This window comes from Scophthalmus maximus, chromosome 12 (genome assembly GCF_022379125.1).
Source record: "Scophthalmus maximus strain ysfricsl-2021 chromosome 12, ASM2237912v1, whole genome shotgun sequence".
In the NCBI taxonomy this organism is placed as follows: domain Eukaryota; kingdom Metazoa; phylum Chordata; class Actinopteri; order Pleuronectiformes; family Scophthalmidae; genus Scophthalmus; species Scophthalmus maximus.
The window spans coordinates 10,225,001-10,240,000 of NC_061526.1; the positions used below are offsets into that span (position 1 = coordinate 10,225,001).

Consider the following 15,000-nt stretch of genomic DNA (forward strand, 5'->3'; position numbering starts at 1 on the left):
ACAAGACGATAATCCACACTCCAGACCCCCAACAGACGAACGCCCCGCACCACCCTCCCAGAAACACCACGAAGACCCGCCTCCTCCAAGAAGACACGCACAACCCCTCCCAACCCGCGACGAACCCCCTCCTACCTCCCCCCCCCCACACCTCAGCGCCCCCCCGCCTCGCCGAACACCTGAAGCCCTCCCGCACTCCTCGACCCTCCTCCCGCCTCCTCCTCCGAACTCCCTCTCCCCCTCGCCTCCTCTCCTCCTCCTCCTTCCTCCTCCTCCTCTCCTCCTCTCCTCCCTCCTCCTCTCCTCCTCCTCCTCTCCTCCTCTCCTCTCCTCCTCCTCCTCGTCTCCTCCCTCCTCCTCTCCTCCTCCTCCTCCTCCCCTCCTCCCCTCTCCTCCTCTCCTCCCTCCTCCTCCTCCTCTCCTCCTCTCCTCCCTCCTCCTCTCCTCCTCCTCCTCTCCTCCCTCCTCCTCTCCTCCTCTCCTCCCTCCTCCTCTCCTCCTCCTCCTCTCCTCCTTCCTCCTCTCCTCCTCCTCCTCCTCGTCTCCTCCCTCCTCCTCTCCTCCTCCCCTCCTCCTCTCCTCCTCTCCTCCCTCCTCCTCTCCTCCTCTCCTCCCTCCTCCTCCCCTCCTCCCCTCCTCCTCTCCTCCTCTCCTCCCTCCTCCTCTCCTCCTCCTCCTCTCCTCCCTCCTCCTCGTCTCCTCCTTCCTCCTCTCCTCCTCCTCCTCCTCCTCGCCTCCTCTCCTCTCCTCCTCCTCCTCGTCTCCTCCCTCCTCCTCTCCTCCTCCTCCTCCTCCTCGCCTCCTCTCCTCTCCTCCTCTCCTCCCTCCTCCTCCCCTCCTCCTCTCCTCCTCTCCTCTCCTCCTCCTCTCCTCCCTCCTCCTCTCCTCCTCCTCCTCCTCGTCTCCTCCCTCCTCCTCTCCTCCCTCCTCTTCCCCTCCTCCCCTCCTCCTCTCCTCCTCCTCCTCTCCTCCCTCCTCCTCGTCTCCTCCCTCCTCGTCTCCTCCCTCCTCCTCACATCTGCTTCTCTGTGTGTCCTCCTCAGTTTCATCCTCTGTTCCCACAAACTCCCTCTGCGTTTCCCTCGATCGTTTCTCTTTGTTTCACCTCCACCCGACTCTGAATGTCATCTGACAATGATTATGACGGGATTCTCTTCCACACACACCAATACAATAACTGAGGGATGGATAGAACAGTAGGAAAACCAGAGAGGGAGAACAGAGTGTACGGAAAAGGAAAAGAGCGGCTGCAGAAGAGGGAGTGAGGAGCCAGGAGGGAATGAGCTTCATGGAAGAAGACGAGCTGAGTTCAACAGAGGTTTAGATTTCAGGGGGGTTGTGGTTGAAGCTACAAAGGAAACAGTGACTATCAAAAACTAGAAGGTATTGAGAAAAAAACTCTAAAGTACAAACAAGCAAAGTATTCAATCCAAGTCCAGATACGTTTATTCACCAAAGAGAAAAGTACAGGGCGGAACCACGGCCTGAAAACTAGAAAACAGATCACTTCTATAATATCAGTGTTTTACATTGTAACTCTGTTCTTCTGTTATATATAATATCAGTGTTGTACGATGTAACGCCACATATTAAACAACTGGATCAGTTATAAAACTTCTCTATAAGAGATTTACTGAAAAGAATATGATGCAAAAAAAGGACCAACATCTAGAAGCTAAATCAATACTTTTACGTGCAGTGAATCCTCCCGACTCTATAAATGTGCATCATGAGAAGAATGATTTGAAGTGTGTTAAAGACGTGCGTGTTGCAGACAGCAGCATATTGCAGACAGCAGCTCTTTGCAGACGTGCGTGTTGCAGACAGCAGCATGTTGCAGACCTGCGTGTTGCAGACAGCAGCATTTTGCAGACAGCAGCATGTTGCAGACCTGCGTGTTGCAGACAGCAGCATGTTGCAGACGTGCATGTTGCAGACGTGCGTGTTGCAGACGTGCATGTTGCAGACCTGCGTGTTGCAGACAGCAGCATGTTGCAGACCTGCGTGTCGCAGACAGCAGCATGTTGCAGACGTGCGTGTTGCAGACGCGCGTGTTGTAGACGTGCGTGTTGCAGACGGCAGAGTGTTGTAGACGTGCGTGTTGCAGACGTGCGTGTTGCAGACGTGCGTGTTGTAGACGTGCGTGTTGCAGACGGCAGACTGTTGCAGACGGCAGCGTGTTGCAGACGTGCGTGTTGCAGATGGCAGAGTGTTGCAGAATTGCGCGTTGCTGACGTGCGTGTTGCAGACTTGCGTGTTGCAGACGTGCGTGTTGCAGACGGCAGAGTGTTGCAGACTTGCGTGTTGCAGACGTGCATGTTGCAGATGGCAGAGTGTTGCAGACGGCATCGTGTTGCAGACGTGCGTGTTGCAGACGTGCGTGTTGCAGACGGCAGAGTGTTGGAGACGGCAGAGTGTTGCAGACGGCAGAGTGTTGCAGATGTGCGTGTTGCAGACGGGCAGAGTGTTGCAGACGGCAGAGTGTTGCAGACGTGCGTGTTGCAGACGGCAGAGTGTTGCAGAAGGCAGCGTGTTGCAGACGTGCGTGTTGCAGATGTGCGTGTTGCAGACGGCAGCGTGTTGCAGACGGCAGCGTGTTGCAGACGTGCGTGTTGCAGACGGCAGAGTGTTGCAGACGGCAGCGTGTTGCAGATGTGCGTGTTGCAGACGGTAGCGTGTTGCAGACGGCAGCGTGTTGCAGACGTGCCTGTTGCAGACGGCAGAGTGTTGCAGACGGCAGCGTGTTGCAGACGTGCGTGTTGCAGATGGCAGACTGTGGCAGACGGCAGCGTGTTGCAGACGTGCGTGTTGCAGACGTGTGTGTGGCAGACGGCAGCGTGTTGCAGACGTGCGTGTTGCAGACGTGTGTGTTGCAGACGTGTGTGTGGCAGACGGCAGCGTGTTGCAGACGTGCGTGTTGCAGACGTGTGTGTTGCAGACGTGCATGTTGCAGACGGCAGAGTGTTGCAGACGGCAGCATGTTGCAGACGTGCGTGTTGCAGACGGCAGAGTGTTGCAGATGGCAGAGTGTTGCAGACGGCAGAGTGTTGCAGACGGCAGAGTGTTGCAGATGTGCGTGTTGCAGACGGGCAGAGTGTTGCAGACGTGCGTGTTGCAGACGGCAGAGTGTTGCAGACGGCAGAGTGTTGCAGACGGCAGAGTGTTGCAGATGTGCGTGTTGCAGACGGGCAGAGTGTTGCAGACGTCAGAGTGTTGCAGACGTGCGTGTTGCAGACGGCAGAGTGTTGCAGAAGGCAGCGTGTTGCAGACGTGCATGTTGCAGATGTGCGTGTTGCAGACGGCAGCGTGTTGCAGATGTGCGTGTTGCAGACGGCAGCGTGTTGCAGACGGCAGCGTGTTGCAGACGTGCGTGTTGCAGACGGCAGAGTGTTGCAGACGGCAGCGTGTTACAGACGTGCGTGTTGCAGACGGCAGAGTGTTGCAGACGGCAGCGTGTTGCAGACGTGCATGTTGCAGACGTGTGTGGCAGACGGCAGCGTGTTGCAGACGTGCGTGTTGCAGACGTGTGTGTGGCAGACGGCAGCGTGTTGCAGACGTGCGTGTTGCAGACGTGTGTGTGGCAGACGGCAGTGTTGCAGACGTGTGTGTGGCAGACGGCAGCGTGTTGCAGACGTGCGTGTTGCAGACGTGTGTGTTGCAGACGTGTGTGTGGCAGACGGCAGCGTGTTGCAGACGTGCGTGTTGCAGACGTGTGTGTTGCAGACGTGTGTGTGGCAGACGGCAGCGTGTTGCAGACGTGTGTGTTGCAGACGTGTGTGTGGAAGACGGCAGCGTGTTGCAGACGTGCGTGTTGCAGACGTGTGTGTTGCAGACGTGTGTGTGGCAGACGGCAGAGTGTTGCAGACGTGTGTGTGGCAGACGTGTGTGTGGCAGACGGCAGCGTGTTGCAGACGTGCGTGTTGCAGACGTGTGTGTTGCAGACGTGTGTGTGGCAGACGGCAGAGTGTTGCAGACGTGTGTGTGGCAGACGTGTGTGTGGCAGACGGCAGAGTGTTGCATATGTACGTGTTGGAGGTGAGGTAGTTGTAAAGGTTCAAACAGTTTCTGGTTGACTAGTAAATTCACAGCAGGAGCTTCGAGGGTCTGTGAGGCGAGACGTCAGCAGATGAGACGAGAGGAGTTAATCCAACACTAAGTTACAGTCATGACTAGAAACTGGTCGTCTGGTCTGTGTGATGATATTTTACTCTTGTGTCGTCAGACTGACAGTAGAAGAAAATATAAAAATCTGACTCCATGTGGCCTGAAGCAGCTCCGTCCACACGGAATCTCTCCTGCGACCGGATACAGGATTGCGTCAAAGTCACAGAATGGAAGAAGAATCGCTCCACTGCGCTGAAGAGAAGAAGAGTGATGCTGCTTCTCCACCAAACCACAAAATCCTTCTTAAATGTTGTTTTCAGCATCAGAGCTAAGACATGTGCTGCCTGGGTCAAAGGTTGAGAGGACCAATGACATCAGACACAGTGCTGATGACATTTGTAAATGAGATTTTCTTTTCAGACTCGCAGACAAAAGGAGCCTCTCATGTAAAACTCCTCTTCAGGAACTTTAGTTGTAAATTCACTTTCTCCTCTTTCAGAACATGAGAACAAAAAGAACAAGAGATATTTACATCCTGTGGATGTTGAGTCAACAGAAAAGCGTTGAAAACAGAGTCACTGAGCGTCACACTTCCTGTCTTTCTCTCTGTACGTAGACGGAAACAGAAGAACAGACGCTGGACACAGAGAGAAAACAGAGAGAAGACTTGAATACAGCAGGAATATAGAGCTCTGGATGGAAACAAACCTAGTGAGGCCTCCGACAGAAAGAGGGAGGAAGAGGAGGAGGAGGAAGAGTTGAGTAGAGGGAGAGATCCATGGGAAACGAGAGCAGCAGCCATGATGGAAACCAGATGACGGCCTCTCGTCGCACAGAGAAAGAAAAGAAGAGAACAGAGGGAGTGACTAGAGGAAGAGGGAGGAAGAAGAAACAGGAAGAAGAAACAGGAGGAAGAAACAGGAGGAAGAGGGAGGAAGAAGAAACTGGAAGAAGAAACAGGAGGAAGAGGGAGGAAGAAGAAACAGGAAGAAGAAACAGGAGGAAGAGGGAAGAAGAAGAAACAGGAAGAAGAACCAGGAGGAAGAAACAGGAAGAAGAAACAGGAGGAAGAAGACACAGGAAGAAGAGGGAGGAAGAAGAAACAGGAGGAAGAAACAGGAGGAAGAGGGAGGAAGAAGAAACAGGAGGAAGAAACAGGAGGAAGAGGGAGGAAGAAGAAACAGGAAGAAGAAACAGGAGAAGGTGAGAGGAAGAAGAAACAGGAAGAAGCGGGAGGAAGAGGGAGGAAGAAGAAACAGGAAGAAGAAACGGGAGGAAGAGGGAGGAAGAAGAAACAGGAAGAAGAAACGGGAAGAAGCAGGAGGAAGAGGGAGGAAGAAGAAACAGGAAGAAGAAACGGAGGAAGAGGGAGGAAGAAGAAACAGGAAGAAGAAACAGGAAGAAGAAACGGGAGGAAGAAACAGGAAGAAGAGGGAGGAAGAAGAAACAGGAAGAAGAAACAGGAGGAGGAGGGAGGAAGAAGAAACAGGAAGAAGAAACAGGAGGAAGAAACAGGAGGAAGAGGGAGGAAGAAGAAACAGGAAGAAGAAACAGGAGGAAGAGGGAGGAAGAAGAAACAGGAAGAAGAACCAGGAGGAAGAAACAGGAAGAAGAAACAGGAGGAAAAAAGGAGGAAGAGGGAGGAAGAAGAAACAGGAAGAAGAAACAGGAGGAAGAGGGAGGAAGAAGAAACAGGAAGAAGAACCAGGAGGAAGAAACAGGAAGAAGAAACAGGAGGAAGAAACAGGAAGAAGAGGGAGGAAGAAGACACAGGAAGAAGAGGGAGGAAGAAGAAACAGGAGGAAGAAACAAGAGGAAGAGGGAGGAAGAAGAAACAGGAAGAAGAAACAGGAGAAGGTGACAGGAAGAAGAAACAGGAAGAAGCGGGAGGAAGAGGGAGGAAGAAGAAACAGGAAGAAGAAACGGGAGGAAGAGGGAGGAAGAAGAAACAGGAAGAAGAAACAGGAAGAAGAAACGGGAGGAAGAAACAGGAAGAAGAAACAGGAGGAAGAGGGAGGAAGAAGAAACATGAAGAAGAAACAGGAAGAAGAAACGAGAGGAAGAAACAGGAAGAAGAAACAGGAGGAAGAGGGAGGAAGAAGAAACAGGAAGAAGAAACGGGAGGAAGAGGGAGGAAGAAGAAACAGGAAGAAGAAACAGGAGGAAGAGGGAGGAAGAAAAAAGAGGAAGATGAAACATGAAGAAGAAACAGGAAGAAGAAACGGGAGGAAGAAGAAAGTGAACAGAGAAGAGAAGGAAAAGAGCCGAGACTCATTTCCTTCTCTAACTCTTCCTGTAGGATCCAACCTGACCTGCAGTACAGTAGGTCAACGTACTGTACAAACATGTACATAACTTCAACTAAAAATAAGATGTCGTCCAAGCATCAGAAAACAAACACACTCACTCGTCTGGACTGTTGCGTCTCCGCAGAGCGCAGCAGACAGAGGGAGTGGAAAATCCCTCCGCCACATTCTTGGCATAGGAACACTGTGTGTGTGTGTGTGTGTGTGTGTGTGTGTGTGTGTGTGTGTGTGCTGATACAGTCTAACACCTATGTGTGTGCGTTAGCAGCACGTTTCCAGTATCAATGAACACATTCATTCATCTTCATGTTGTTTGTTGGCTCTTATGAATCTGTTGTTACAGGAGATATTCTAATAATAATGTAATGTATATCATATGAGTCTTTCCCTGCTGGTTCTGATGGTCCATGCCATCCCTTGTTCCTGCTTTTTCCACTTTTTCTCTCTCTCCACTTTTCTCCAAAGGTCCAATGTGGAAAATGCGGCGTCACTGAAAACCACCGCTGCTTCGTCCAAGTCTCCTAAAATAACAAGAAGCGTTTCCCTCCTCTTTTATTACACTCACTTCTCCCTCTCTCCGCCCAGCTGCTCCACCCTGACAAGAACACACTCCTCTTATTCCTATTTCTTTTCTGTCTGTGCTTCTGTGTCTGCAGCCTCTCAATGTTCTCATCAGGCAGAAGAAATCACCAGCGTCACAAAACAACAATCATCATCTGTATCATATCTGTCAAATCAGATGCAGCAGTTTGTGAGAAGTGAATGTGGTGTTGGATGAAACAAGTCAAAGTCCATATGAATCGATGTAAACGTTAGAATTGATCATAAAGTACATTAAAGTCAAAAGATGATGTCACATGGATCAGGTCAGAACTCTGAGTCCATATGTTTGTGTCACGTGAGCAGAAACAGTCTGGTCCTCGTCAGAAAGTTGAACTAACTTCCCTCCATAGTTGTCTGGACTCACCATGGTTCTTCACTCAGTCAGGATTTCCCAACATGCTCCTCGGCTCCTGTTCGCCTGCTCTCGGTCCACATGCTCCGCTCGGTTCCCAGTCGAATCTGCTCTTCCCTGGACTTTCTCTCTCTCTTCTCTCAAGCCTGGGAATGTCCTGAAGCTGGGTTTTATTTTCCTTCCCTATCCGGCGGTCCCACGCACGCCCCCCCCCCTCCCCCCTCCCGTCACAAGAGCCCCACAGTCCCGCTCTGCTCTCAAACTTTCCATCTCTTCCTCCACGAGCAGCTCGGATGAACAGACCACAAACTGCCGCCTCTCACCAGAACCTGAAGTTCTGTTATTCGGTCGTTGATGTAATTATTGTAAATGTTTTGAACCATGTGAGGATCATACTTCATGTTTATAGATGGACCAGAACATTAAATAAAATAATAAATGATACAGAGAGACGCACATGACGTTGGAATAAAGACACAACTATTATGTTAATGGTCACAGACCATTAAACAGATGCAGTCCTGAAATAACCCTTAATAATAATAATTATCAAAAATAGAATAAAATAAGTTTAATATCCCAAATTGGAGCAAAGGATTTACCAAGTCATTGATCGTTTTAAAACAATGTCTTCATAACATTATGTTATATAATAATAATAATAATAATAATAATAATAATAATAATAATAATAATAATAATAATAATAATAATAATAAATAATAATAATAATATCATGTGCTCAGTGAACTTGCAGTGGAAACATGTTCACATCTTTTCTCTGGTGAAAACAAAAGCACATGACGTCACTTTCTCTCCGAGCTTCACCGAACCAGAACGGTGTCACGCTGGTTACCATGACGATGCTAAATTTAACCTTTAACATGGCGTCAGTCGGTGGTAATACAACAGCGCCCCCCTGTGTTGGAACGGCGGCGGTGCAGCGATGTGAGCGTCTAGTTGTTCGTTCATTATTGAAATCAAATTAAATGAAAATCCATGAACAAAGATTTCTTTTCTTTTAAAAATACTCAATTAGGTGTAATTCTAGAAAACAAAAAAAAGGAATTTTTAATCAATAACATCATCATAATTGCCAAATATTATATACATAAATCCCGATATTTGAATTGATGTAATTTATTGCCTAAATTATTTTTATCATTACCATTACTGCTGTTGTTTTTACATTATATGATACCTTAATACCTGAATTGTTTAAGTTAATAATAATAATAATATATTTCTGTAGGAGGTAGTTGACTTGTTATTACATAACAAAATGTGACGTGCACTATGTGAGCCTTGTGTTTGTAATATGTTAATTTAAATAAAGTTTATTTAAAATAAAATGAAGAAAAAAAAGTCACTTCCGGTAAACCATGTTTGTTTTGGGGAAAACGTCGTCGGTTCAACATCCGTTTCGGAAGGAACCGGAAAGAACCGGAAGTTTCCCGGAAACATCCCGGAACAGTGACCGGTGAGATCCGAATGGTCGACTCACTTGAGAAGTCGACGTCTAAACTTTAGAGCCGCTTTTACTCTAAACGTCTTTTCAACGACACGTGAACCAAAACCCTGCTCACGGTGGCTATCAGCTGTTAGCTGCGAGCTAATGTAGCTAAATACAACCGTGTCCTCCAGCCTCCAAGCTGAGCTAGCGTTAGCTAGGCTAGGCTAGGCTAGGCACGGCACTTTGAACACCAGACCAAGCTCCAGCTAAAGTAGCTACAGACACCGAGCTAAAGCTAAAGCTAATTCAACAGTTCTACTAATGTTCAGTTTGTGTAGAATCTGTAAATGTACTCAGTTACTTTTCATAATCAATAATGTCTCAGGTACAGTTACAGCGTCAGACGAGCGGAACCTCGTCAAGCTAATGCAAAACAGTTCAATTCAAATAACTTTATTCATCTGTGAGAGAGCATCAGTCACACAAATACAACATTATAAGAACCATAAAACCATACACATGAAGGGAATAAGATTAAAAAATGTACATAATATTAGTGCCATGCTGCAATTTGTCAACAATAATGGGCAACTAATTGCACACAAACACAAAAATGAACATAATATATAATTTTGCAGTTCTTATATTGTCATATTTGTGTTTTTTAAAATATTTTATATAGTGTTTAAATAATCAGGGTTAGAGTTACAGCACTGACAACTCTCATTTGCTGTTTTGGATTTTCATGCAAGTTTTAAATTGTTCCAATGCAAACCATTAATAAAGTTCTCATGTTTCATTATGTTACAGCGACTGCTTGAATCATCAATGATTGAAGTGGAGATTTTTCAAAATATGGAGGTATTTATTGTTTATTGCAAGTTCTTTATAGGCCATATCACTCAGGCCTTATATTCATATGTGTATTCATCCAAAATGATATTTCACTGTTTGCATCTCATTTATTAAGTTTGTTCACTTCTGTCAATAGATCTTATTTACAATATTAATCTATATTATAATGTACAGTAGTCCAATCGTCTGGCACCATACTACACATTTTGTTGGATACTTCTGTGTCTGGCTTATTATTGATTATATATTGGCCTCTATTTAGCTAAATATATATACACGTATATGTATGTGTGTATATTGTGTGAAGATCAGGCAGGTGATTGGACAACCTGTTCAGTTTCAGATTCAGACCAAACATCAGCACAGTCACAATCCGTTAAAATTTAATGTTTATTTGAAAAATAAACTCCTTCGTTACATAATGCAATATGCTAAAAAAATAATTAACAATATTTTTTATCATATGTAGTGTTCTTTATCTGCAACGGCTCATTTGCATGTGCCTTTGTGCGCACGCACACACACAGACATTCATTTTCATTCTGCTTCATTTTAAAAACATGATTTAATCATGTACAGTACAGACATTTACAAGTAAAGAGACTAACAGCACACATCTGCCACCTTCTGGCTTCATTGTGTGTGACAGACGTAGAGAACAACATTGTTCCTGAGAAACGGGTGAGTGTGACGCCTCCGGAGGTTGTCGGGGAGTGAGACCTCTGTAGGTGAAGGTCAGCTTCTACAACAGACGTGACCTCCCACAATCCAGCCTACATTCACTTGAAGTGAGTAGATATACAATTCTTCATGATCCTAATCATCTGGAATGTACAGTGTCTTGTTTTAGATGAATATTAAGTAGCATATATACAGTAAATGGAAAGGAAAGTTGGGGATTTCTTTTCTTGAAGCGTGGAGGTTTGGTTTTCCTCAAACCAGGGCCAGACTGAGCGCGCCCACAGAGATCAGCAGAACTGAAGGTGAGGAAGCAGAACAGAAACACAGTTATGAGCTGAGATACCAACGTGGCTCTGGTTCAGAGGGTTATGTTTTCCCCAGACACTCACCCTGCATCAGGGTTTGCTGGAACGTGATGGCGTGAGCCGTAGTGGGGGAGCTGGTGGTGTTGGTGGAAAGCTGATTGGTGACGGTGGTGTTGGGATTTGACAGGTTTACAACGTCGCTGCTAAATTTAGCGGTCGGGGATCCCAGAGTCCCAGAATCTGAGCAAACAAGAAAAAGACAGAAAGGTCACTCGTGTTCATAACATGACAAAATATTAAAATATAATCCGTGACCGTCTCTGTGACACGGGGCTACTTCCACTTTTTTAAAACGCATCGCTGCTGCTCCGGAGTCTCTGTTCTCCTAAAACAAAGAAGTTTGGAAACGCTGCTCGCCCTGTTTTAGTTTGGAAACTCCATTGAAGCATCGTCGCGTGGACGGTGAAAAGTAAGATGTTTGGAAAACGATGAAGCCTGCATTCGCTTCCTGATTGGTTCTTATCAGTCAGGACTTGTCTATCGGCGTTGAAGGCCGAATGCTTTGGGTACTTGAAAACCTTATGAATTCAATATATTATTATTATTATTATTAAGGCAAAGCGTTGCTCACGCTACCTGTCAGTAACAGTCAGTAACAATCCCTGCCGGTACTTTTCATTGTTGGTGCTTCACGTCTGTAATATTTTCTGTAAGTACAGTAAGCAACTAACTGCAAAGTAGACAATCTGCTTCCTGTCGACACTGTTACGCACATGCTCGTTGGACCTGAATGGTCATGTGATACGTTTTCAGCTATGTTCGTATAGACAGGGATTAAAACTGATACGTTGGTTCTGTTTTAAAATGAAAACGTTGTTGAATGGACTGTTGAAAGTGCAGATGATGTGTGAGTGTGTGTCATTCATATGTTTGCTTACTGTTGTTGAAAGCTCCAGTGGAGATTAAGATTGCTGCATCCGTTGGTGCTCCTCTAGGTCGTCTAGTTGCTGAGTTTGGAACAGTGGCGGTAAACGTGCACTGGATCTTCTTTCCGTTGACCTTTCCCTTCACAGAGTTCACGCTCAGCTGCCGAGCAAAGACAAAGAAGAGGATGAGTTGTCAGGGTTGTGTTCATGGAGCCAATATTCATACACCATGCAAAGTGTGATGTAACGTTGGCTTGAGCAGCTGGTGAGAAATGGTATGTGACTTTTTGTGCATATTGATTAAAGCATTAACTGTACCGTTTCTGTTCAGTACATCTTCATCTGAACTCACCTCTGTCTGGGTCAGCGAGCCATTGACCAGGACGGTGCTGAAGAATTGAACAAAACTGTTGTTGTTTGCACAGATGTAGGTTGGGTCGTTATCTCCCTGAGGAGCAAAACACAGATGACTTGAAACAAAGAGCCGCAGGTGACTGTTGCTGGGTTAGACTCGATGAGCGAGTGACAGGTGACGTACCAATGTGGCGTCAGGTGACAAGGTGGCAGCGATGTAGCCTTCGGACTCTCCTGAGAGGGAAAACTCAAGGTTCTGACTGCCCGGCTGCTGTTTGGCAGAAAAAAAGAAACAAGACGCTCCTGTGGACGGGTCGCAGTTGGACGGCTCGGAGGCGCAGAGCTGCTCGGTCCCACATCCCGTATTAGAAACAGGAGTCTGCAGAGGTCAACACCAGAACAGAGACATTCAGCTGGAGTTCAGTCCTGAGTCAAACCCCTAACCCCATTCTCAAGATACATACACCACATATAAAGATGACAATGAATTGGTGAGAGGAGGAAGAGTGAAGAGTCCAGAGAGGACGAGTCAAGAGTCCAGAGGGGAGGACGAGTCCAGATTCCAGAGAGGAGAACGAGTCCAGAGTCCAGAGAGGAGGACCAGTCCAGAGTCCAAAGAGGAGGAAGAGTCCAGAGAGGAGGACGAGTCAAGAGTCCAGAGAGGAGGACGAGTCCAGAGTCCAGAGAGGAGGACCAGTCCAGAGTCCAGAGAGGAGGAAGAGTGAAGAGTCCAGAGAGGACGAGTCAAGAGTCCAGAGGGGAGGACGAGTCCAGATTCCAGAGAGGAGGACCAGTCCAGAGTCCAGAGAGGAGGAAGAGTCCAGAGAGGAGGACGAGTCAAGAGTCCAGAGAGGAGGACGAGTCCAGAGTCCAGAGAGGAGGACCAGTCCAGAGTCCAGAGAGGAGGAAGAGTCCAGAGAGGAGGACGAGTCAAGAGTCCAGAGAGGAGGACCAGTCCAGAGTCCAGAGAGGAGGACCAGTCCAGAGTCCAGAGAGGAGGAAGAGTGAAGAGTCCAGAGAGGACGAGTCAAGAGTCCAGAGGGGAGGACGAGTCCAGAGTCCAGAGAGGAGGACCAGTCCAGAGTCCAGAGAGGAGGAAGAGTCCAGAGAGGAGGACGAGTCAAGAGTCCAGAGAGGAGGACCAGTCCAGAGTCCAGAGAGGAGGACCAGTCCAGAGTCCAGAGAGGAGGAAGAGTCCAGAGAGGAGGACGAGTCCAGAGAGGAGGAAGAGTCCAGAGAAGACGAGTCCAGAGAGGAGGACGAGTCAAGAGTCCAAAGAGGAGGAAGAGTCCAGAGTCCAGAGAGGACGAGTCAAGAGTCCAGAGAGGAGGAAGAGTCCAGAGAGGAGGAAGAGTCCAGAGAGGAGGACGAGTCAAGAGTCCAGAGAGGACGAGTCAAGAGAGGAGGCCGAGTCCAGAGTCCAGAGAGGAGGAAGAGTCCAGAGAGGAGGACGAGTCCAGAGTCCAGAGAGGAGGACCAGTCCAGAGAGGAGGACCAGTCCAGAGTCCAGAGAGGAGGAAGAGTCCAGAGAGGAGGACGAGTCCAGAGTCCAGAGAGGAGGACGAGTCCAGAGTCCAGATAGGAGGAAGAGTCCAGAGAGGAGGACGAGTCCAGAGTCCAGAGAGGAGGAAGAGTCCAGAGAAGACGAGTCCAGAGAGGAGGACGAGTCAAGAGTCCAAAGAGGAGGAAGAGTCCAGAGTCCAGAGAGGACGAGTCAAGAGTCCAGAGAGGAGGAAGAGTCCAGAGAGGAGGAAGAGTCCAGAGAGGAGGACGAGTCAAGAGTCCAGAGAGGACGAGTCCAGAGAGGAGGCCGAATCCAGAGAGGAGGAAGAGTCCAGAGAGGAGGACGAGTCAAGAGTCCAGAGAGGAGGACAAGTCCAGAGTCCAGAGAGGACGAGTCAAGAATCCAGAGAGGAGGAAGAGTCCAGAGAGGACAAGTCCAGAGAGGAGGAAGAGTCCAGAGAGGAGGACGAGTCAAGAGTCCAGAGAGGAGGACGAGTGAAGAGTCCAGAGAGGACGAGTCAAGAATCCAGAGAGGAGGAAGAGTCCAGAGAGGACAAGTCCAGAGAGGAGGAAGAGTCCAGAGAGGAGGAAGAGTTAAGAGTCCAGAGAGGAGGACGAGTGAAGAGTCCAGAGAGGAGGAAGAGTCAAGAGTCCTGAGAAGAGGAAGAGTCCAGAGAGGACGAGTCCAGAGAGAAGATGAGTCAAGAGTCAGTAGAATGTCTCAGGTATTTGGTTTTTGACATTACTCACATCAAGAGTTTCCACTGTGGTGTTAACAGTCAGTTGGGGAGCTGATGTCATGTTGTGTGTCGTCGGTGATGTCATGTTGTGTGTCGTCGGTGATGTCATGTTGTGTGTCGTCGGGGATGTCACGGTGTGTGTCGTCTGTGATGTCACGTTGTGTGTCATCGGTGATGTCACGGTGTGTGTCATCGCTGATGTCACGTTGTGTGTCATCGCTGATGTCACGTTGTGTGTCATCGGTGATGTCACGGTGTGTGTCATCGGTGATGTCACGTTGTGTGTCATCGGTGATGTCACGGTGTGTGTCATCGGTGATGTCACGTTGTGTGTCATCGGTGATGTCACGGTGTGTGTCATCGGTGATGTCACGGTGTGTGTCATCGGTGATGTCACGGTGTGTGTCATCGGTGATGTCACGTTGTTGGTGGTTGCAGTGGGTGCAGCTGATGTATTGGCAGAGGAGGTGGTGAACGTGCAGGACAGCGCCACCCACAGGATGAAGAGCAGCGGTCTGTTGTCCATGTCTAGAGCAGAGTGAGATCACAGTTAAACAACTTCGGGTTTCCAGTGTCGCAGTGGTGATAAAATAGTTAACAGTTCTTTTATTAACTGGACCAAGGCTGATTAAGACTTATTATAGATGGTCCTAATTTAACACAGGTCGTTTTCATTCAAAAAGAATGTTTGTAATGTTTAGTTCTGCACCATAAGACAAAGTATTGTCTCACTGGTTTATGATCTGATCTATGAAGCCTTGACTTTTTGTTCAGCGCCATCTTGTTTTTTAATCAGAAGTAACCATATATGGAGGAGC

The 15,000-nt window shown here is 48.0% G+C and overlaps 2 protein-coding genes and 1 long non-coding RNA gene across 6 annotated transcripts in view; 1 reads left to right on the plus strand and 2 right to left on the minus strand.

Annotated features, from left to right (window-relative positions):
- Nucleotides 1–7,562, minus strand: part of arhgef40 (Rho guanine nucleotide exchange factor (GEF) 40) — a 32,307-nt gene extending 24,745 nt beyond the window's left edge. For 3 of the 4 annotated variants that reach the window (XM_035617909.2, XM_035617893.2, XM_035617885.2), the window contains exon 1: nucleotides 7,378–7,561. In XM_035617909.2, the coding sequence (XP_035473802.2) occupies nucleotides 7,378–7,380 (3 nt within the window). In that variant the 5' untranslated portion in view covers nucleotides 7,381–7,561. Of the gene's footprint in view, nucleotides 1–7,377 lie in introns of all 4 variants that reach the window. The other variant, XM_035617901.2, reaches the window with a different exon arrangement.
- A 1,290-nt stretch (nucleotides 7,563–8,852) lies between these two features.
- On the plus strand, nucleotides 8,853–9,840 carry LOC118290493. The gene is made up of 2 exons (XR_007031769.1): nucleotides 8,853–9,203; nucleotides 9,629–9,840. It is a non-coding gene; the product is annotated as an uncharacterized LOC118290493 (long non-coding RNA).
- A 209-nt stretch (nucleotides 9,841–10,049) lies between these two features.
- LOC118290431 (mucin-5AC) overlaps nucleotides 10,050–15,000 on the minus strand; it is a 6,978-nt gene continuing 2,027 nt past the window's right edge. The window contains exons 2-7 of the mRNA XM_035618111.2: nucleotides 14,193–14,710; nucleotides 12,124–12,318; nucleotides 11,938–12,033; nucleotides 11,598–11,745; nucleotides 10,744–10,899; nucleotides 10,050–10,650 (exon numbers count right to left, since the gene is read on the minus strand). Of these exons, the coding sequence (XP_035474004.2) occupies nucleotides 10,607–10,650; nucleotides 10,744–10,899; nucleotides 11,598–11,745; nucleotides 11,938–12,033; nucleotides 12,124–12,318; nucleotides 14,193–14,708 (1,155 nt within the window). The 5' untranslated portion in view covers nucleotides 14,709–14,710 and the 3' untranslated portion in view covers nucleotides 10,050–10,606. The remainder of the gene's footprint in view (nucleotides 10,651–10,743; nucleotides 10,900–11,597; nucleotides 11,746–11,937; nucleotides 12,034–12,123; nucleotides 12,319–14,192; nucleotides 14,711–15,000) is intronic.